This window comes from Anticarsia gemmatalis, chromosome Z (assembly GCF_050436995.1).
Source record: "Anticarsia gemmatalis isolate Benzon Research Colony breed Stoneville strain chromosome Z, ilAntGemm2 primary, whole genome shotgun sequence".
Lineage (NCBI taxonomy): Eukaryota > Metazoa > Arthropoda > Insecta > Lepidoptera > Erebidae > Anticarsia > Anticarsia gemmatalis.
Window position 1 is genome coordinate 19527079 of NC_134776.1, and position 23366 is coordinate 19550444.

Consider the following 23366-nt stretch of genomic DNA (forward strand, 5'->3'; position numbering starts at 1 on the left):
TCGAAACTTCAGTCTCCGGCAGCAAATCTATCAATTTTGGAGGTAATACCAAGTAAAGCCAAGCCCTTGAACATTGTGTCCATTTAAGTAGATTCAAGAAGCATCGGATACTGGCTGACACGCGTTTAATTTAGGTGAAATACAAACTAGCGGTTAAAAATATGGTCTTTCTTTCACTTTAGGCTTTACACTACTATGTTTATTAAATGAGTATTGCAGTAAATGTCGGGTTAGCTGTTAGAATAAAACAATAACACAAAAAGAAGGATATTTTATTAATTACTTACAAATTTTATCAGTCCTTTATAATAAATTAGTATACAACAATAATTGTTACGAAATAGCTGAACTTATATCTAAATACATAGTGATATGGCAATCTTAACGGAACGTAGGTTAAAATAATCAATATTTATTAAGGTTGACAGATATATGTCACGATTGCTTCATACTCACGCCCGTAGGTCAACTCGATCAAGCCGATCTACGTAAGGTGTGGTTTTCTCTTCATTATGAGGTATATATTTTCTGTAATTAAGAACTTTAATTGGTTTTTTACTCTGAAAATTGGCTTGATCGAGAGAAACTTTACGATGGGCACTTTCAACTTGTGAGTTTTAGAAAACACGTTGATTTTTACTCGCGTGTATTATAAGGTATTTGAGAACACAGCCTAAGGTTGCGATTTCAACAGAATTGTGTTAAGTAGAAGGCGTTGCCAAGAGACAAAAACCCGCCCAATCGGATTGCTATAACATAACGGCGATAACCACGGCTAATCCCATTGGTAGAGTTCGCGCAACGCGACCCCGTTTTGAATAAATTAACGTTAGAACAAGATAGATGTGAAACTGTAACTTTAGTAATTCGAAGTTATTTAGATATTCACTTTGATCATAAAATGTAGAATTATTTTAAAACTTACGCTACAAAAAATGATTTGTTGAAATAATTTCTTGTATATTGAAAGTCAAATCCTAAAAGACATTAAGTCCTTTTAGTATTGTTCTTATACTACGTTACGACGAGTCGGCATTGCATGTTCTCTTTCACAAAAACATTTTGTCAAGGGCTGATGTTTTTACGATCTCCCGCCTGTCTCCCACCAACCCTCCTTGAGTATTACATTGATACTGCCAAGCGTCGTCTCCTTGTCACGAGTTGCGAACAAGGGCAGTATATAAGGTATGGTTAATCACTATACTCAGGCCATTTCAAACGTGCGCTCTAACCTCCGGTTTCTGAGATACATTTAGCGGTAGCTTATCTATTCAATAGCGTTATTTTGAATAGATAGACTAACGCTAAATATACCTCAGAAACCGGGGATAAGCCATGTCATTTTATCGGAGTCTCTTGCTCGCTACACATTATCACATTTCTATGATTCTTCTGATTAAGACGTAGTTCGCACGTTTGTAACGGCCTTAGTATAGTTAGGCTCCTGCAGATCGAGTTCATCTACAAATATTTGGTTTTGCCACCCGGCTAGGTCGATTAATGCCGAACCGAATATATTTGTATCAAGTCCAACATGACAGTGTATATTCCCAGTTGTCCACTCTATGCTGTCACTCCGGGGTGACAATTGGGAATTTTCTTCCTACTTTTATTCCCATTTGTCATCCCGATGGACAGTACTTGAGAGGACAACTGGGAATATTTACGTTACGTATATACCATTTATACGTTAAAGTAGTAATGTACTGAATAGTGACCATCAATTTGTCGTACACTAGTTGTCAATTGAGATACGTGATACGCATAGATCATTTAGACCGATGGGATTATAAAAAGATTTGGAAAGTTAACTGTATCATAACTATTTAATTTGACTGTTCAAAGGTTAAATGTATTATCTAAGCAGTATGTTTTAAGCACCCGTAATTACAAAACATTGAGTAAAAGCCTTAAAATATAGAATAAGGCCCTATTCGTTAGAGCGATTTGCATTCTGTACGAGAAGCATCAAAATATATACAGTCACATTTTCAATAGTACTTTTTGTAAAGATCTATTGTATTATTGCTACTATCAATAAGCAGCCAGGTTGTAAAATGACTTAAAATTTTATATGCCATAGTAATTATACTATATAAATTGATAATAATGTTTTCGAGAATGTGTTTTTCATTAGTGTATACCTAGAATTTAATTATTTATTGCTATCTGTCAATAAAAAATATGCAGTGGTTTTAAAATTACTTAAAGAGTGAACGCATTAGACTTTTTATTATACTCATTATAAAATGCCTTAGAGAATTTGACATTTCTGACGCTGGCAGTATTAAACGCAGCCATTAGGCTTCTTTAGCGCTCATGCGAATGTGGCCTTATTTAAATTATTATACAAAGTTATTAAATTATTTAAAATATGATTATGTATTTACAGATATGGCTAGTTTGATATTTTAAAAATTGTGAGTTAAAATCTAAATGACGATGCTGAAACCAGAATAAGATTTTTAAAAGCACAGAAATATTATGATTCTTTCAGACCGTTCAAGCACGGATATGGTCAGTTCAAATACCACGGTGTGGTCACCCATCTATGGAATATGTAGCCCGCGTATTTCTTAACTTTTCTCAGAAACAGCTTCTGTGATTCAAATCACTCTAGTTCTAGCGTTGTTTAATAGTGAATGATCTCAAATTAGTTCTTTATAAAACAGATTGAGAAACTTGGTAGGTTATTTCATTTTATATATTAAACGTTTGGTATCCACATTGCGTGAGTGCATGTAAAGTTAAAATGTAAGGTTGATTTTATTATAAATTTTAATTGTTTGTTTCCACGACATTTATTAGTAAGACAGACATTATCTTATTTATAAAATTTTCATGTCACAATGTTAGTTACCGTACTCCTCCGAAACGGCTCGACCAATTCTCATGAAATTTTGTGAGCATATTCAGTAGGTCTGAGAATCTTTTTTTCATGCCTCTAAGTGACACTATTTTTCTTTTTAAATTTATATGGCATACGTTTGCCGTGTCAGCTAGTATTAATATAGATTGATACAACGGTATTAATACGATACCAAACGCACAGATTTAAGACTTCAGTGTACAAATACATGAAAAACCGGTTTTAAATATTATTTTATATTACTATATTAGTGTTTGTTATGAGCTAGACGTAGTAAGAATGTTGGCTGGCTGGGCACGTGTCCTGTGGAGGGGAGTGAGCGCCGCAGCCGACCATCACGCGGCACGACGGTAGAGGAGACGACGAGTATTGCTGGAAATTAATAGAAAATGTTATATAAGCTTATTTGATGTAAATAATAATAATATATTTGATGTATCTATCTATATATGTATGTATTTAGAAGTATATAAGTATGTTTATCAGTTATTTGATTACCATAGTACAAGCTCTGCTTAGTTTGGACCGTGTGTTATTTGTCCAATGATATTTATTATTTAAATACATTAATGTCGTAGATTGGTAGTGTATGCAACTGCTAAGTACGAGGTTTGATTCCCATGCTGGGCAAATTTCTATATGGTACCTTCCGATAACCCAGATTACTATACCCGAAAACCTAGACAGTGGCGTATGAAATACTTCCTCATTTCACAATTAACAATGTTAGTCCCATGTAACAGGCGGCGAGCCTATTACTATAATATACTTCAGTATATTACCAAACTCCTAATTATGTGGATCCTCATTATTTTGTGAAATATAATATAACTTAATATATGATTTACATTTTGACATGATGCTAGTTGATTGACAGTGATGTTTGTTGTTCCAAGCACTCGCTCTTCACGGGTGAAGTCCGGCTCGCGGTGGAATGATCCTGAAATTAGTGAAAATTTTACAAGTCAGATACTGAACTCGTACAATGAGGGGTTAAAGACATAGTGATAATAAAGATGTTTGCGGGTAGTCAACGCAGTACTAGAAATATATTTGAAATTTTATTATAAAATGATTTTTGTAAGATATAAAGTTGGATTACCTCTGAACAGTCTAAAGAGTGTCTAGAATGAACTGCATCAAGCTAATTAGTTCAACTTCAAATTCAACAAACTATTTAATTAAGATTATTTTACTTTAAAATAAATGCGATTTTTCAAATGGATGCAAAGTTCTAATTATTATTAACAATTGTCTTGCAATTGTTTCCATTTTAGATTTTGTGTATCTCAGTTGATAACTATGACAGTTATGGACATTTACTACGTTCATGTACATATTCTTTTGGTCACCATAACTTTATTAAAAATGCAGGATCTTACCTATTATAAAAGTTTGTGAGGACGATTGGTAAGTATGTTTGTACTTGTACTTTTTTCACGAAAAAAGTACTGAATGGTTTTTTTATGAAATTTTAGCACACAGACAGTTTAAACCCCGAATAACAGTTATTTTGTTCCCGGGAAATGATTTTACGCGGGAAGAAACTAGAACTACATAATGGCTATTAGATAAAAAGTTTATTTCCAGAAAAGTACAAAGTTACATGGAATTAACAATAGGTCCCAAACTAGGCTAGGCCTGTATCTTGGGGATATTTCAACCACCTAATACTCTTGGATGCTCCTGGGAACTTAAGTGGCCATATAGTATAGGTTGCTCACCATCAGACCGTGGTACCAGATCAGGGTTGTGTTCGTTGTGGTCGCGGCGGGTCTTCAACGCTCGCACACACAGCACAGTGGCGGTGAGAGCGACTGCCACGGCGACTGCACCGGCGCCTGCCTCCAGCCACCGTGTCCAAGTACGGGTGGGCGCATTCTCCGTTACTGCTGGGAAATAACGTTATTTTTAGTTTTGCTGTAATTATTAGAATTGTATAATAGTTATTATTACAATGCTACGCAAGGGAAAACAACTCCTGCACTTAGAATTGTTTCTGTGTCGTGGTTATTTTGACAAACATATAAACAATACAATGATATTAGAAAAAAATATTTGTGGATTGTACAAGTAGTTAGTAGTAGTTTGTTTTTGTTGTTCTTAAACTTAGGTGTGGCTATTTAGGTTTGGAGGGATTTCTTTTTGTAGATAAAAATGCCTTAGGCCTTGGTGGTAGGGTTTGGGGGTCCGAGTTTTATTCCTCCTGGCGGTCGTTTCTGTGTCGGGTGAGACCTATGGTTGCCCTATAGAAGGTTCAATGTGTCAGTTGGGGAGGAGACTTTAATTGGTTCATGTTTCTTGCGGGTTAGGATCGTGCTTCCAATACACTTGTTATGTTGCTTAATAGCACTTCTATATTGATTTAATTTACTTATATTATGATCTATGTGTGTTCGGTAGTGTTGGTAGCAGCTCCTTACATTATCAATGATTTATACTTAATAGAAATATTGTTAAAATTATTTGACGATTAAAAAGAGTGGCCTGGAGTTTCTTGGCAGCTCTTCTCATTGGCCTTACCGAATTGGCGGTAAATTCACTCTCTGTATCATTGACTATTAAACTGTCGTTGTAAATGTAAACACAGTTACTGTGTTTATAGTTTGTTGAGTTCTTTGGAATCAGGAGACCGCGAAGGTTTAACTATATACTACTTTATTACTATTAACTTTACACATTAAAAGTTGCATGAAATAATATACAATAATTAGTATCTTCATGAGAGCAAAAATTAACCATTAAACTTCAACCGCGTTTTTCTCAAAACGCATATTTTGAAGTTACTGTGTTTAGATTTACGATGGTAGTATAAGTGTTAGCATTTGACCTATATGAATAAATTATTTTGATTTATGAATTTATAGTGGGGAAAGAATTGCTCCGTTGTTAAGAATGCCGTCTCTTGCGAGGGAGCGCCTGCTGCGGAGGGCGGCGAGGCGCGGGGGGACCTTGTGGTCACGTTGGGCGGCGGACGCGCGCGGGGGCGCAGGCCTGGAGGCCGCGCGAGAGCGCGTCGACGCTCGGCCACGCGGGCCGGCCGCGGGGTTCGCACGAGGCGCGACCGTCTCGGGGTTCGCACGCGGCGACGTAGGGCGCGTGGGCTCCTCCGGCGTCCCGCGGGAAGACCCCGGGCTGACGGTCTCGGGAGTTGGGCTGCACTGCGCAGCCGGTGCAGGCTCGCGGACCTCCTCCCGGTCCGGGTCCATGACGATGGTGGTGGTGGTCTAACTTTCGGAAGTGGCCGCGACCCCAACGGCGAATATAAATCCTTATGGAAGGCCGGGAAGCACAGGCTCGCACACGGGCGGCCTCGGTGTACACGGTGGCGTCGAATACAGACGTCACCGCGGACACCGCGGCAGTGACCGTGCGCGAGTAAGTGGAGTCCGGGCGGCGCGGCGCGGCGAGAGACAATACGTGCGCTCGCCTCGACGGTCCGAGGCAATCACAATAAAACACAAATAGCATATATATAGTAATATGCATCATGATCGCTCTTGTAATTAAATTAAATTTTATCCTTTTCACGTCTACGAAACTAGCTATGAAAAATAAACCAATTACCTAAAGCTACACACAATAACGGTAAGATTGCACTATTCCTCCTCATCACTCAGTTAGCAGTGAGGAACCAATTACCTGAAGCAATGAACAACTTCATGATCTGCAAATGCAAAAGCTTAGACTCACTCTTGCCCCTCGCGCTACTACAATACACCACGACAGTAAGGTTGCACTATTCCTCCACATCAATCAGTTCAATGCAAGGAACCAGTTACCTGAAGCAGTGAGCGGCTTCATGGTCTGAAGATGCAAGACCTTGGGCTCGCTCCTGCCCCTCGCGCTGCTGCAGTACACCACGGCGGTGAGGTTGCGCTGCTCCTCCACGTCAGCCAGGTGGAAATGACCAGCTGCATCTGACACGTTGTGGAGAGGAGTGCCTTCCTCGTCCAGGATCTCGAGGTGAACTGTTTGAGGACGTCCACCGTCCCAGGCTAGTAAAATATTATGAAGAATAGTTAGTAAGATACACAAATCACATAAATATTTAATTAAGCTTGCCTCTTCAGTTCGATTGTATTGTTTATAATGGGTTTGCTCAAAAAAAAACTTATGACATATCAAAATCATAGTCCGGAAACAAACCACTTCTGCCTTTCTGTCTGTTACGCTTTCATAGCTCGCAGAAATCAGTTGCTAATAATGTAAGCTAAACTGATATTTTTAAAACATTACTTGTAGAAAATAACTTGAAAATGTGGGTTACATAGGTTACATTGTTTCAAAAGTCAGCCCCTACTTGGCTGAAATAGGTTAGCCAAAGAATAAATAAATAATTTTCATTTTAATAAGGCGCCCATAGCCAGTTGCGCTCACCGGTCGGTAAACGATCTGTGGGTTAAGCAACCGTTGGCGCGGTCATTTCATAGATGGGTGACCGCATAGTGGTATTTGAACTGGGCGTCTCCGTGCTTCGGAGGGCACGTAAAAAGTCGGTCCCGGTTTTTGTCAATTAAGATAACAGTCGTTAGGCCACGTCAAAGGCCTTCGGGCGGCCTGAACAATTTTGACCCTAGGTTGACCACTAACCATACGATAAGAAGAAGAAGAAGAAGATTTTAATGCACACAATAAAAATTATAACAAAGAACTAAACTGGATTCCCATGTACAAAAACCGTTCATAAATCAATAAAGAGTCAACAAAACAACTACCAACCTTTCTTACACTGAACTCTCAGAGAGCTAGGATAAGACCTCAACACGACGCAGTCAGGAGGGAGAGGAGGTCCTCCCCTCGATATTGTGTACGTGCACGGTCTCTTCTGTTCGCCGAACGCGTTGGTCGCGCGACACAGCAGGAGACCGATGTCGCCGTCACGAGATAACCAAGTTAAGGTTGAGGAGTACCGGTGATGATGACCAGGCACCTTCTGCAAGAACAAATAAAAAGTGCTGTTAGTTTTTTGTTGGAAAAACAGCTGTCAATTAACGCGTAGAGTTTGGAAACGTGTGAGATACACGGCGATACAGTTACCTATTACATGGGACTGACATTGCTTATGGCGAAATGTGGACGATTTTCTATACACCTCTGCTATATGCTCATACATATTATTATATGTATGTATATGTTAGTGTCATTGTTGGAAAATTGATATCCTTTCGAAAAAAACTGAAAGAAAAAATATCCATTGTTTTAATACTAGCTACAAATCTGTGTACCAAATTTATTATTAGAAACAATAAAAAAAATTACCTTCGCCATAACACATTGTCAAGATCGTAATTTTAAAGTACATCTGTTTCACAGTAACCGGTACTGAACCGAGGTCAAGTTCAAAAGGGGAGATATCAATCGAAATAATCCAAGGTAACATTTGTGAAGGGTCGGGGTTGTAAGGATCGACCTTGAACGCGTATAAGTTTTAACAAAAAACCGGGATGTTTTGAATGTAAAGTTCTAAATAGGTAGAAAAGGGTGATGTTTAAAGAATATATCCGTTACTCGCAATTTGGACCGCGTTTACAGATTGCAGATACTTTTTAAGAAATTCTGTTAATCGGGAATTAATAGCTTTCATAGAACTTCATAAGACAAAAGACAATTCTTTCAATCTTATACAATTTCTAATGTATAAAAGAATACGGGAATTAACGCGAACACGCATTTTACCTTAAAACGACACGCCGTAGTCACAGGCTGAGTCAGCCTGCGACTACGGCCTGTCAACCTGCGCTAAAACGTTAGGCATTTTAAGGTAAAATGCGTGTTCGCGTTATATCCCGTATTCTATTATACATAAAACATGCAACGCGAGAGTTTAAAAGTTATACAATTTCTTTTGTCAGCTACAGATATAAGAGCACTACGCAGTCCAATTATAATTGACTTTCCTCTACGGGTGCCCCTATCCCGATGCAAACATTGGTCTCGTACGTATATACACGATGTTTTATGTGACACTGCACCTGATTTTCTATGTAATACGCAACCGTATCAGCATAGCAGGAAGACAAGCTTAAAGAACAGAACACGTAGAGTATCTGTATTGTAACTCACCGTTACGCTGGTGTACAGAGTCTTGGAGTCGGCGAAGGTCCAGCTGAACTGCAGCGGTTCAGGCGTGGCCTCCACCACGCACGTCACCGTCTCGGCCTCCCGCGTCACGGCGCCGATCGTCTCCTCGCGATTCGTCAGGCAAATTGGACGATCTGGAATGTGATGTTATTAAATCGTGACTGAAATTCAACAATGTGATCAGTTTTTTTGTTCTTATTGGTAACTATCAGCAGTTGCCTGCAATTTCGTTTACGTGGATTTTAGTCGTAGCAGGAGAGATGAGGAAGAACGACATTCGCTCATCAGGTTAATTAATTTAAAATGTTTTCTACTGTTTTTTTTCTATTGGTCTGTCCGTTATACAGTTCAAACCTAAAAATGAAACATCATCTCAAGTGTACGTGTTAGTGCAGCCGCCACGATAACCAATAAATTCAATGACTCCAACCTTAGATTACATACCCATGGCTCTAGTGTTTACAGATAAATTACCTTAATAAGTCACCATAATTTAGTAACAAATCTATTCCAGCCGAACGTCTTCGAAATAACCCATGCACAGGTAACCGGTTGCTTAATACATCAAACTCCTATGCAAATATTTAAATTACAGCTCACAGCCATCGATTATTTATTACATCCGCTTCACAGCATCTGTTACAGGGGTGAATCAAGGTCACGAGGGGAGCTATGAATCAAAACAATTCAAGGTCATATTTACGAAGGGTCTCGGCCAGAGGGATGTTTTGATCGATAGTCGGAACAATGTTTTGACAAAAAAAAAGTAAGAACATCCTACTAATATTATAAATACGAAACTTTGTGAGAATGTATGTATGTATGGATGTTTGTTACTCTTTCACGCAAATACTACTGAACCGATTACAATGAAATTTGGTATGTAGGTAGCTGAAGACCCAGAATAACACATAGGCTTATCCCGGAGCTCCCGAGGGATCGGAATTTATACGGGAAGAGTTTCCACTATTAATTACTTCATACTGCCACGAGATTCCTGTTTCATAGAACAGTGTTTATTATCCTGTGGTTCGGGGACCCCTAGGGATATGCGAGTGTGTGTGTGTGTGTGAGGAGTATTACCTTGGAAATCGGAAACTACTACTGTTTTTGTGAGTGCTAATATACGCTACTTCTATTCTTCTGAAGTTGTGTTTGTTTTTCTAGATTACAGCGGAATGGAAATGCCTAAGACACTCTTTCAGAATATGGATATCAACGATCGAATAAATTTTCCGTTGACGAGTATAACATTTTTACCTGAGATTATTATTTACATCACATCTGCTTCACAGCATTTGACAGGGGCGAAGATCAAGGTCAAAGGGGAGCTTTGAATCAAAATAATTCAAGGTGAATTTACAAAGGGTCAGAATTGTATTGATCAACCTTGAAAGTCCACAGCACAAGAATGATTTGAACATAAAGTGGTGAGAGTGCTGGACTGGATGAACAAAAATTTGTTAGTTATCCTAAAAGTTACATCCAAAATGCTTTCATTTTTCTGAAATACAGAAGCTTTATTTTAGGCATTCATTTAATCCCAACGAAAATACGAACTTGTGACGTCACTACGTGTCATATTTCTATAAAAATGTGTTTTCGACATTCCTATAAAGAATGACTTATTTAATTGGTATTAGGGCTCCTACACACAGTGCCGGCGGCCGCCGGGCATAACTGGGAGCGCCGGCGGGTTTCTCGGCTTGCCAGCGTCACTTCGTTCCTAGTATTATGCAATTATACACATGGTAGTGACAACTTTGCGTTGTACATAGTAGCCATTAAACTACCCTATTGCAGTACTCACAGCCAACATTGAGAGTGACTCTGTCCTCGAACACCGCAGTGGGCATGTGAGAGTTGTGAGCGCGGCACACGAGCTCGTGCTTGCTGTCCCGCAGCGACGGCGCCAGGGTCAGAGATGACAACGTGTAGTTACCATCGTGGCGTTCCTGTAATTATATATTTTAAGATTATTAACGTGAGTTAAGTACTGTTACTATGACGACCACTTTATAGAAGAGAGAGAGCTTTGGAATGCACGATTTATCCTAGGTTATCCTACTAAAATTATAAATAAATGCGAAAGTTTGTAAGTAGGTATGGATGTTTCTTACTCTTTCACGCAAATACTTCTTAACAGATTACGATGAAATTTGGTATATAGGTAGCTGAAGAACCAGAATAACACAGGCTTTTTACCCTGGAATTCCCGAGGGATCGGGATTTACAAGAGGGGTTTCCACACGGACGAAGTCGCGGGCAGCCTCTAGTGCTTAATGATTCTGGATATTCCTTAAGAAAAGTAACTGTACCAAACAAGTCATTATCAGCTTCATAAGCATATGGGTGTTCTAAATTGCAAATTTTGTTTACTACCGTCAGTCGCAAACCTTACATTCAAGACTCTTTACTAAGTTTTAAGACATCATTAGGCAATAATTTCATAATAGTTTTTTTTTACAATATTCTTTCAGTATTTTTCTGTAGGTATAGGTGGAGTTAAATAAAATACGCCCCACTTGGCGCAAAACCAAGAAATTGCCTCATATAATAAGAGGTAAGCCAATCGCCATATACCGGGCACATTGCCAAACGTGGCTTGGCTCGGAAGTATAGCACACTTTGTTTATATTACCTTTCTACTTCGAACTGCCTTAAAAAAGGAAGGAGGTTGACGTTTATCATTTTATACCTATTTATTAGGTGAACCCTTTTCGGTAACTATTTTTATATGAAAAAACCTCCTACATTTGATCCAAATCTGTCGAGTAGTTTTAAAGATATCGAGAAATCAAAACTTGTTTGGTAATATAGCCTTTTTTTTTTCATAGTACTATGTAAGTACCAAGTAAGTAGCAAGCTATAGAAAATAACAGTCGAATCACAGATTCACTTTTAATGCAGGAAAAAATAACTATGCAATTTTGGATTTACTATAATTTCCTGTGAAATTAATATTTTTTACAAGAATTAAGGTGAAGATACGTTGTAATTTAACCTGAATAGTAATCATCACTTACCTTATGCACATTGGACCTGAGCATGGTGTCTCCTAGATGCCAGGTGATGGAGGGGGGCGGCATGCAACCCACCACCACGCAGTCCACCATGCGCGGCTGACCCGCCTCGAAGTCGAAGTTGTTGTTCAGACGGATCTCCACGCTTAGTGGTGCCACTGGAAACATGATACAATAAGCCATACTTTAAGCCATACTAAAGTAATAAATGCAAAGTAACTTTGTCTGTCTGTCTGTCTGTTACTCAATCACGCCTAAACGAGTGAACCAATTTGCATGAAATTTGGTATGGAGATATTTCGATACCCGAGAAAGGATATAGACTACTTTTACCCCGGGAAAATGACGCATTCCCATGGGAAAATTCAGGTAGCGGACGAAATCGAGGGTAAAAGCTAGTATATAATATATTATTATGTACTTTAAATCTTCAACGTAGTAACTATGTTACGATACGCTACGACGTAGTCGGTACGATAAGATACGCTACGACGTAGACTCTACGGAAACATAGGCTACGGCGTAGATTGTTCGAAAGTACATCATTGTTAGCAATGTATATTCCTTTGATGTATTTATTCAGGTGACGTATGGTAAAGGATTTTGTCACAGTTCAAAAACTGTACACGTGTTGTGTCACACATACGACGGACTTTTGTCCGTCGTATGTGTGACACAACACGTGTTTTTTTGTTGTTTTTATACACAAAAAACCCTTGGTTTGCGAGTCCCAATTCCCCTTTGTCCGAATTTTACTTGTAAAAAGAACAGTAGCGCGATTCGCTTTAATCGAAACCATCGAGTATAGAGAGTTTGACATTTAAAATGCACTGCAAAAATTGTTTCTACGACATCCGCCAGAAGCGGTGTTCAGATTTTCATACAACTGTTTTCGATAGCTAGCCGGTTGTCGATACTCTATATTAGTAGTGAATCGGGCTACTACAGCTGTCTTATAGTACTGTATACTTACAATACATCTTAACAACGACACTGGCAGTCAAAGGTTCAGTGACGTCAGAGTTCTGCGCCAGACACTCGTAGTGCGCGTCGAGCTCGGCCCGCGTCACGTTGCGCACGCGCACCTCGGCGCGCAGCACGCCCGGCCGGGACGTGTGCGCGCGCTCGATTATGATGCCGTTGCGACGCCAGTATACTAACGTGTCTGGCTGATCTGTAGTATGAAAATGTTAGATTTAGAAACTTTATTACAAGGTTTTCTATAGAAAGTTTATTCTCTATGAGTATGGTATGGACTATACGAGTTGAGTTCTCAGACCTTAGCACAATAAGCGCCATGGCTTCAGGCTCTTTTATTTCAAAAAAATGCGGTTGGGCTTGAAATTCCTAAATAGGATTTTTTAGCCACGAACGAGGATGTTACTTTAAAACAACTATGCTCAGCCGAAGTTACTTGAACCATCTGCAATAGATGAACACAGAAGCATACATGCTGATTATGTAAGTAGTTAGTTACTCACCATCGTCCACTTCACAGATGAGTGTAAGGTCTGAGCCGAGACTGAGTGGTCCCACGTGACCCTTGTTGATCTCCTCGCCCGCTTCATTGTATATACGCGGCATGCCAGGGGAGTCTGTTGAATAGAAAAATACGTTTAAATAGGTACATACTTATAAAACCACTGCGTCAGTATGTTGTGATGTAATACTATCATGGCGCAAGTACTGTCAAATATCGAAAGGTTGATATTGAAAATGTACTACCAAAATAATTTCTACGGAGCCCACTAGAGGCGCTGATCAGATTTGTATGATAATATATTATACCCGGTTCATATTCAGAAAGAACGAAATCTGTTCAATTTTTCCTTTAAGTACAACTTTTGTTTAGAGTGTCGTGTCGTTCTATATGTGAACACCTCCATTTGAACATATAAGCCACGACACTTAAAACTACACGATTATCTGTCGTCACGACATAGTGGGAACGCGCCCTAAGGTGGCAAATACACCAATAACTTAAGAAGTAGCAGTAAAACTGACCGACAAGTCTGATATCGATGACGTAATCCACGGAGGGCGAGGCCTGATAGTGCACGCGGCAGCGGTATAGCCCGCCGTCCTGCTCCGACACGCGCTTCAGCAGCAGCGACGTGTCGTCGTGGCACGCCGCGCCCTCGCACGCCGCGCCGAACATGCGCTCACGACTCAACGACCTGCAATGAGATATACAGACTCTAAAATACATATTTATTTATTTTATTTTATTTATTGTACTTTTACAATTTATCTTAATCTATTAACTATTTTATACTCGCCAAACTCATTAGTTTAACGGCGAGAATGCGCTCTTACTGACTAACATGACATACTTAAATAACTAAACAAACAATAATCAGGGTATTAAAAGAAAATAAACAAGAAATAAGAAAATAACAAAACTAAAAATTAAATTAACATTTAAACCAACAAAATTATATAGTCGAAGGTATTGGCAGTGGTGTGTAAAAGATGCCCACGTTTCGATATTTGCAATTAGTTCTATGAGAGAGTGAACCTATTGCCGTATACCAGGCACGTTACGAAACTTTGGACATCTATTGAAGACAATCTAATAAAAGTTTTGAAAACTCGTTTTGTTAAATCACTTCTCCACACGACTTTAAAGTAACCCAGGTCATTGTAATCACTTGTATGGAATAAGAATTTCATAAAGATTTGTTAAAAATCAATTTTACATGTCAGGTTTTATCTCAATGTTTTCTTTCACCGTTGAAATAATGTGATTATATAATTATATTTCATATCATGTAAAATTGCAGAGTTTACACAAATTAAAACCTCGATCACTTGCCTGGGGGCATGAATTCTAACACCAATCTTTATTTCTTTTGGTTCCTTAATCCTTAAAATTAAATGTTTTGGTAATACCTCCTCTCGGTCTCCTCATTAGGGTACCGGTACAGGAAGTCCCGGTCGTTCTTGAGCCACAGCACGTAGGAGTCAGGTCCGTCGAGGAACACCTTCCCCTGACCACACGGCAGCCACGCGTCTCGACCACGGATCGCACGGAGGACCACCACTTCTGAAATACCCAACAGCCTGGTGTTATTGAAAAGTGTACCTACTATAAAAATAAGTACTTTCTTTAAGTTGTCCTGCTGCTGGGCAGGGGTCTCCTCTTAAACAAGGTAATTTCTAGGTCTTGAGTCCACCACGCTGACCAAGTGCGAGTTGGACAGCTTTTGTTGCATGCCCTCAACAAATGTGGTAAACAATTTTTACGCTAAGTTAAGCTTTGTTACTAAATAACTGCTGGAATTAATTTTACCCGGAATGAGGGATCAGACCTTGAGTCCACCACGTTGTGGCAAGTGCGAAGGTGGACCTTGCATTGTTTCTATAATTGTTATATTATGCCAAAGTTATAGAGAATTCTCAAGCATGCAAGGTTTCATCACGACGTTTTCCTTTTCACAAGTATTTTATTCTTGTTGTAATTTTGATAGCAAAGGAAACGAAACGGATTAGGCAGAAAAAAAAAATCAGGGCCGTTTTTAATATCTATAAAACTTTCCATTGCAAATATATAAAGAAAGAAATTAACATCGTTATGGACATTGTACATTTTGAATGCATAAAGTATTTTTCGTTCAGCCTCTCTATTGCTATGTATTTACAATGTTAATAGGGCAGATAGGATTAAACACGTGAATAGACAAGCATTATATTGACACCATGTACACACACACTTTGTAACTTTTATGCAATGCGATCGGCTTAATGTCACCCTTTGATGATGCGTGCATTGAGCTTGACGCCTGATATCTTGTTACAATGTCAAGTTACTAAGTACTTTACTATTGTACTAGTAGTATTATTAATGCGAAAGTTGGTACGGAGGGATAGTATGGATCTTGAGTACTGTTTTGCGCATAAATTCAGGAATAGATTTTAATAAAATGTTACATAAGTATAATAGTTTACAACCTGGATTCACACGTATCATAATTTTTATACCGGGAAACTTACCCCGTGGCACATGTGATTACACTGGCAGATGGGCAGATTACATGGTATATTAAATTTACAATATACAAAGTAAAAGGTTGTCAAAATTTAAGCATTTCAGATAACAGGTGAATTGTCAGGAAGTATACATATGCTATTAGGATTCTTAGAATTCATTAACCATAGAAAGATAGTATATCGCTCTATCTTTCTGAATAGCGCGAAAGCATCGCTGTGCGTTTCGGACATTTCACTTGTCATTGGGAGCTACGTGAGTGAGCGTAAATCAACTTTACGCATGAGTATCTTTTCACTACTACAGAATATGATTATCTTTCTAGGGCTAAGCATGTTCTCAAACCTAGAACTTCATTGGTTACGTGGCAATACTGATTTTTGTTCCGTAAATTAAAGGAGAGAAGATGTTAGTGGTTCCTTACCTGCATTGGTTGCCAGAACTGTGCTGATGATGCAGCCGCACAAGATGTAGTAGCTCAGCATCTTCTGAAACAAACACAAGTTGATTAATCAAATTTATACTTACGTAAAAACGGGCCAGTTATGTAGGGAGGTGTAATACACCCACTTTTCACTATTAACAATGGAAACCCTATGTGATAGGAGGCGAGCCTATTGCCATTTACCGGATACGTTATCAAACTTCGAGCTACTATTGAGAAACATTGTTATTTTTCTGCCCTAATAAATGCAATATCCAAGACTCCAATGAATAACTCACTAAAATCTTCCCATCGAATTACTATTCCTAGAAGTGAAAACGTCATGATAATTCGCTCAATAGTTTATTAGTTGCATTTATCGCGAACAAAGATGCTTGTATACTTTTGTTCTTGTAATATTGGTATGATATATTTCCCTTATAAGTTTAAAAGGTGTACTAAAAAAGTAATTTCCCAATTCCCTAAGGATTGTAAAGAACATTAAAGATATCGAACACGCGAGGGGGTGACCCACTTGATGGATATTCATATGAAATTCGCATATACTATCTGAAGCTAAGTGACATCGATAACCTTACACAATTGCACCTAAAAAAACCGATAGAATTATCGTGAGCATATGAGAAAACAGGGTACATAATTTCGTTTATAAAATATGAGGTGGGGGAAAAAGTCTTTTCGCATTATAGTATGTATGAACTTGTAATAAAATCTTTTCTCAACGCAAAAAAGCTCGATATTTGGGTACCTCACGAGCTCACTGAAAGAAACCTAGTGAACCGTGTACTCTTTTGTGATTCTTGAAGCCAAAGAGATTTTATTACAAGTTCATACATACTATAACGCGTAAAGACTTTTTCCCCGACCTAATACATAATTTTCCGTGGGGTCGGCATTAGTCGCCAAATAACTAAGGTTCGTGAAAACTAAGTTTATTAAAAAATGTTTTTATAACGGATAAAATAGTGACAATAATTTTTGACCTTTTCGATTATTATAGCGAGGCCTCTGATGGCTAATGCGTATAATAATCACGACAACAAAGACTTTATATTACCATCGAAACAAAGAGTTTCCCTCCACAGTAGTTCGTGTAGAACTGTAAAAGGAAATCATCGGCAAGCTTGTACCGCAACAACGTCTAATTATACTAACAACTGGCATGAATCACTCGCTGTTCTTTCATAAGGTGGGGCAAGAAACACAGTTGCTTATCCATACCAAGTACATACTACTAATATACTACTAATATTTAAGTCCTTCTAGACTAGAAACATGTTTTATGAAAGGCTAACAGATAACTATTTTGTTACCTGAAGCCTGAGCCTCAGGTTTGTTTATAGTTAGGAAGATGCTCAAAGCCCATGTACGTAATCCAAATTGTAGTATGTATGTGTGATACATGAAAAAGCACGTCGACTTAAGAACTTCCTCAGTTTATTTCGTCGGATAAAAACAAAGTTATCGCCTTCGTACGCGTTGATATCAAAAAAATATTAAGCTCTGTTTCGAGTCTTAAACTACTTTTAAACTTTGCCGTGAAACATACGTCTGTCATTATTCTATATGTCTGTATGTTTCACGGCAAAGTTTAAAAGTAGTTTAAGACTCGAAACAGAGCTTAATATTTTTTTGATATCAACGCGTACGAAGGCGATAACTTTGTTTTTATCCGACGAAATAAACTGAGGAAGTTCTTAAGTCGACGTGCTTTTTCATGTATCACATATATTCATAATTTTCTACTGAGAAGACAATCGAATTTTGATAATTCTTTTTCATAGCATGAAACTAATGATTTACACAAACAAAAAATGTATTTCTTTGATTTTTTATTTTAGAAATTGGTTTTAAAATACGCAACTTGACAGCGAAAGTAAACTTGAGTGGCACCGCGGGGCCTAATCAGTGTTTAATAAATTACTCACGAACCCAGGTGGTTTATTTTCCTGTCAACAGCCGAAGGGGTTACTTTACTTAAGTTAAATTGAGGCACAGTCGTGTGTTCTAATAAATGTAGGAATTCAAGAAGCTAAGTGTCCTATTCTGACCACTATGAATCCTAACTGAGGGTCTTGTAAAAGTAAAATTGTCGCACAATGTGCTATAAATAACTGGATATAGGAGGATTAAGAAGAGAGGAGAAGTTGTCATTTATTTCAAAAAATTATCGACGAAATTACATAAAATAAAACATATAAAAAAACCTACAAAAATACATACTACAATTTGGATTACGTACATGGGCTTTGAGCATCTTCCTAACTATAAACAAACCTGAGGCTCAGGCTTCAGGTAACAAAATAGTTATCTGTTAGCCTTTCATAAAACATGTTTCTAGTCAAAGAGCAGCAAGCACCTAAACATTCTCACAAACTTTCACCTTCATAATAACTGAGATAGTTATCTAGTATTTAGATTTAAAGCCTTCCTTTAGCCTAGCTTTTCCCTAGCCAAATATCAAAAGCAGATAACTTTGTCAGCTAATGGTCCGTGTACAAGCTGTTATGAAACAGTTGTATGATTAAAATTGCCAGCACTCTGCACTAACATTTGATAGTACCACTGTGATTACGCCAACTTTCCATTAAGCCACGCCACAGGCTAAATAAAAATATCAAAATACAACGTAACATCGGCTAAGCTTTTAACGTAATTTTACTGCGCTGCCAACTCTATAAAATAAAATACATTTATTTTTCCACTGTCTATTAAAAGCAATGGACTAACACGAATATTTGATTTCAAAAGTTCGATCACTCGGAAAAATATTAACATTTTATTTTCCCACCAACTGACCCGCGCAAATTCGCTTGCGCCACATAGAGAGAATGGGTCATAATTTTCCCCGTTTTTGTAACATTTTTTACTGGTCAGGGTATCTATTGGTGGTAGCGTGATTATATCTAGCCTATAGCCTTCCTCGATAAACGGGCTATCTAACACTCAAAGACTTTTTCAAATCGGACCAGTAGTTCCTGAAATTAGCGCGATCAAACAAACAAACTCTTCAGCTTTATAATATTAGTATAGATTCACCGTCAGTTACATAGGGTTTTGTCTAATTGAGTAATAAACTTGTAACCCCCAAAACAGTCGTCACCATTCTAATACCAAACGTTTAATAAAAACGAAAAAAAAAAACTCAATCATGACTCATAGAAATAAACAAAAATTAACACAAAACGCACAGCCCTATTATGCATATTCCGTCCAGTTTGCATAGACCTCCCGACGCTAAAGACTGGCTCGTTTTTAATCCAATTAGTGCAGTGGAGGAAGGGCTGGGAGGGTCAAGTTACGCTGGGGGTTGGTGGCAGTCGCGCACGCAACGTACCGGGGTGAGTCACACGAGTATTGTGCTGTAAGCAATCGTGATCGGAGTTAAAGCACCGATTTGTTAGACCACCGTTTTAATGAACATGATATGTACAGTTAGAAGGAAAAACTTCAAGAGGTTTGCTTGAAGCCGTCTATTGTGATCATGGCTGTAGGGCGCTTGTTATGAACACTTCCTACAATCATAGTTTGAAGTTTTGAATTTAACGTCTACTTCAACTTTAAGTATTTATTAAAACGATAAAGATAATGAAAATATTGTTGAAGAAATATGTAGAGATGATTATTGTTGGTGTAATATATGGTAATCTATAGTAATATTATAAAGCTGAACAGTTTGTTTGTTTATTTGAACGCGCTAATCTCAGGATCTACTGATCCGATTTGAGAAATTATTTCAGCGTTAGATAGCCCATTTAGCGGGGAAGGCTATAGGCTCTATATCATCATCACGCTATGACCAAAAGAAGCAGAGTACCAGTATAAAATGTTTCAAAAACGGGGAAAATGTTGACCCATTCTCTCCTGTGTGACGCAAGCGAAGTTGCGCGGATCAGCTAGTCATGACTAAAACTCTGCATATGACAAGTCTAAATGCTTTTCTATCATATTACCATCACAGTGCATGAAAAATACAAAATGAATGATAATCTAAAATATTGCTTCTATTCAAATTGTCGCTATATTTCTATACGACTGTACAACGCCCCCGTTTTTTGTTGAAGTTTTCAGAGCGGATATTAAAGATAATAAAGAATGCGTTAGAATCGATGCTTTTAAATTCATATAATCATAATCAGTTTTATACACCAGTTTTTGCAAACTGCGCAAGAGAGTTTTCAAAGAGTAACTCTCAAGAGACAGCCGGCGAAAGAGCAGGCGCTACCTTACTTGCTTCCGGGTGACCGACTTGGAAAATCGTTTTACTGGTATTTGTACCACTTTTAAAAACTTGCAAATTTAAACTTTGTACCTAAGGTAGAACCGGTATTTATTTTCTAAATTAAGCTATTTAAATAACACGCATTTTAATAAAGATAACATAGGTCCGTATCATCTTATACATAACTTAACATTTTGTCAGACTCGGAACTAAAACCCCTACATCTCGCAAAAGTACAGTCTTACTACGGGAACCCCGGACCATAGACTTAGAGTATAAAAAAAACAAGATGTAATTAAGGTTTTCAAAAGTAAGTATGAGAAACAAAGATTAAGTATATTAAAGTTGAACTTAAGTACTTCATCTAGTCATTATGTACATTGGACATTTCTGAACTTTTATCATTTTTAATTAAACTTTTTCGAAACAAGGGTAACAAATGCGTATATAAAACTAAAATAAAAAAACAATTATGATATAACTACTCAAACGTCAGTTTTACTAAAGTATCCAAAATTATATTACAATACCCTCTATGGACGTTAGAGACGATAATAGGTAATACACAAATATATTCGCATAGCAGAACAGAAAAAGCAAAGAATGCTACATACTTTTAAACAATCATAAAAAAGTCATCAAAATAATGAAATTTGCGGTAAAAATCATATAACATGGTAAGCATTATCAATACTAATGTCCCACAAAACAAATTACCAAAGTTAAGAACAGATCCACGCAAAAAAATACTTTCAAACTAATCTACTAACCAAAAAAAGAGTAGCACTTTTAATAAATTACATTCTACTTTAATCAAATTAAACATCTCTCACCTCGAGTCCTCGGCTGCTTGGAATATAAACACGTATATATTTATTGTATGTATCTGATTGAAACGCGTCTGGTCGCGTTGAAAACTTTATACAGAATAAAGTTTTCACCTATGTTTAGTGCCAGGTATTGCGGGGGTTGATGTTAAAGTGAGGGTGGATATACCCCCTGATATATTTTTTTAATACTGCGTGAGTGGGCAGTGGTCATAGTGTTCGGACTCTAGGGTTAACCGCTCTTTGTGACTCATAGAATATTCAAAGATCGTTGACAGATGTTACCATTTTTCAAAGGCTTGAAAGTCTGACTTCCAGTCTTACCGATGGGTATCGTGTTATAAACCAGGTAACTGGGTTGTGGAGATGCGATAGGTAGTCGCTCCATGTATAATACTGGTATTTTAGCTGCGTCCGGTAAGACTGGAAGCCGACTCCAAACACAGTTGAAAGAAAGGCTAGATTGATTTGTAGAAATGTATATAGCCGACCGCTCGACAGATTTTCCCACAACTGATTTTCAAACCAAAAATAAAATCATGAAAAATGTCGCGCGCGCAAACACAAAATCCGTCTTACAAATGACGGAACCGCGGACGACTTTTTCCCGCATGGTATGCGGCTTAAACTATTTTGCGGCAGAGGGAAAAATACGTGTGCGAAAAAAAAACGTATTACAATGCTTATCACTTACGTAACTAGTTTACGTTAGAAGTTTATAACTTTATGTAACTAATATTGGAATGGTTCTCACCTGTAATCCCTGTAAGTGTGTATGGGTCCGCCGTCTTATTCATAGCGTCGCGTTCTTCGTCGTTCCTTCTGTTTCGCCACCCGCGATCCTCTCCCACATCTCGTCGCGATATTTTGCCTCCTGCGCAGCACCTCGTTGCTATATTCAGACACACAAAGTTAAATAGCATTATTTACAAATTTTCAATGCAACTAATTAAATGAATTTTATACTTTGGCATTAAATATAGAAGAACTACTTACACATATAAACAGCTTAGGCCACCAGGGTATATCTATATAGGATAAGCATTGATTAAACCAATAAATGTCAATATTTTATTCAATTAAAGCCTAAATATAAAACAAAAAAGACCATGTCCATATTCTACTGCCACCTACGCGCAAAGCTTGGGGTGTTTACATTTTTTTTTAAACCCTGCATATACGGTGCATTGAAATACCAACCTTAATGTAATCACTATAAAAACTTGTATTCAGCTCACTATATATGATAGTTATTACCTTGCACAGTTTTTAGTCGAATGATACGCAATGGCCAGGATAATAGACACGCGATTACGCCCGCGTTCCACGTTACGATGGTTCAAGTAACACTGGGTATATTTGCAAGGGTGGCCCCCCTACATATCGCGAGTTCATTAAAACTCTTTTGATTAAATGTGCATACGTGCAATTACAATTAGGAAGAGTTGTAGGCAAACTACTTGAAGTAAGTGGATTACTAAAGGAAGGGAATGACAAAAGAGAAATGGAATTTTCCCGAGATTTTTATATTGAGATCTCACTCATTCTAAATGTTGTGTGAGCGTGTACGTCCTAGGGGTGAGTTTTTGCGATATCGCTCCTCGTTGTTGTGTTCCAAGGGGCTGAATATTTTATTTAAATTTTTGAATTCGAAATGTAGTTTTTGCTGGAAAACAACAACGAATGACCGTTACAAAATTAACAACGTCTTTTCTCAAATGAACATTTTGATTATTCTCCACAATACGAATCACCATGCCGTAAGAATATGGAGATTCCTATAACCCTATAAATCTACAAATTATACACAGCTCAAAAACAGCTAAATGGCATTTCTAATACATGGCCTCATCATTACATGACAACAAAGTTACTTATTCATAAACATGCAAACAATCTTGCAATTTC

General features: G+C 37.9%; 1 protein-coding gene across 2 annotated transcripts; it reads right to left on the reverse strand.

Moving 5' to 3' along the window:
• Positions 1-304: 304 nt before the first annotated feature.
• LOC142986413 (uncharacterized) lies at positions 305-21535 on the reverse strand. 2 transcript variants are annotated; one of them, XM_076134902.1, is made up of 14 exons: positions 21465-21535; positions 16389-16452; positions 14869-15022; positions 13981-14153; positions 13458-13571; positions 12950-13150; positions 11980-12134; positions 10764-10908; positions 8936-9087; positions 7592-7805; positions 6652-6867; positions 4594-4758; positions 3718-3809; positions 305-3241 (listed from the first exon to the last, which is right to left on the reverse strand). In XM_076134902.1, exons 2-14 carry the CDS (start codon positions 16447-16449, stop codon positions 3134-3136), a joined length of 1950 nt encoding a protein of 649 aa, XP_075991017.1. In that variant the 5' UTR covers positions 16450-16452; positions 21465-21535; the 3' UTR covers positions 305-3133. The 2 variants fall into 2 exon arrangements, with proteins under 2 accessions (XP_075991017.1, XP_075991016.1); XM_076134901.1 differs by having other exon boundaries at positions 4594-4761.
• Positions 21536-23366: the final 1831 nt, after the last annotated feature.

Excerpts from the sequence above, each read along its gene's own strand:
- LOC142986413 (XM_076134901.1), bottom strand. The coding sequence starts at position 16,449 with ATGCTGAGCTACTACATCTTGTGCGGCTGCATCATCAGCACAGTTCTG. Across the intron at positions 4,762-6,651 it reads GAAGCCGCTCACTGCTTCAG|CAGTAACGGAGAATGCGCCC; the intron begins GTAACTGGTTCC and ends GTTATTTCCCAG. Across the intron at positions 3,810-4,593 it reads TCTGGTACCACGGTCTGATG|GATCATTCCACCGCGAGCCG; the intron begins GTGAGCAACCTA and ends CACTAATTTCAG.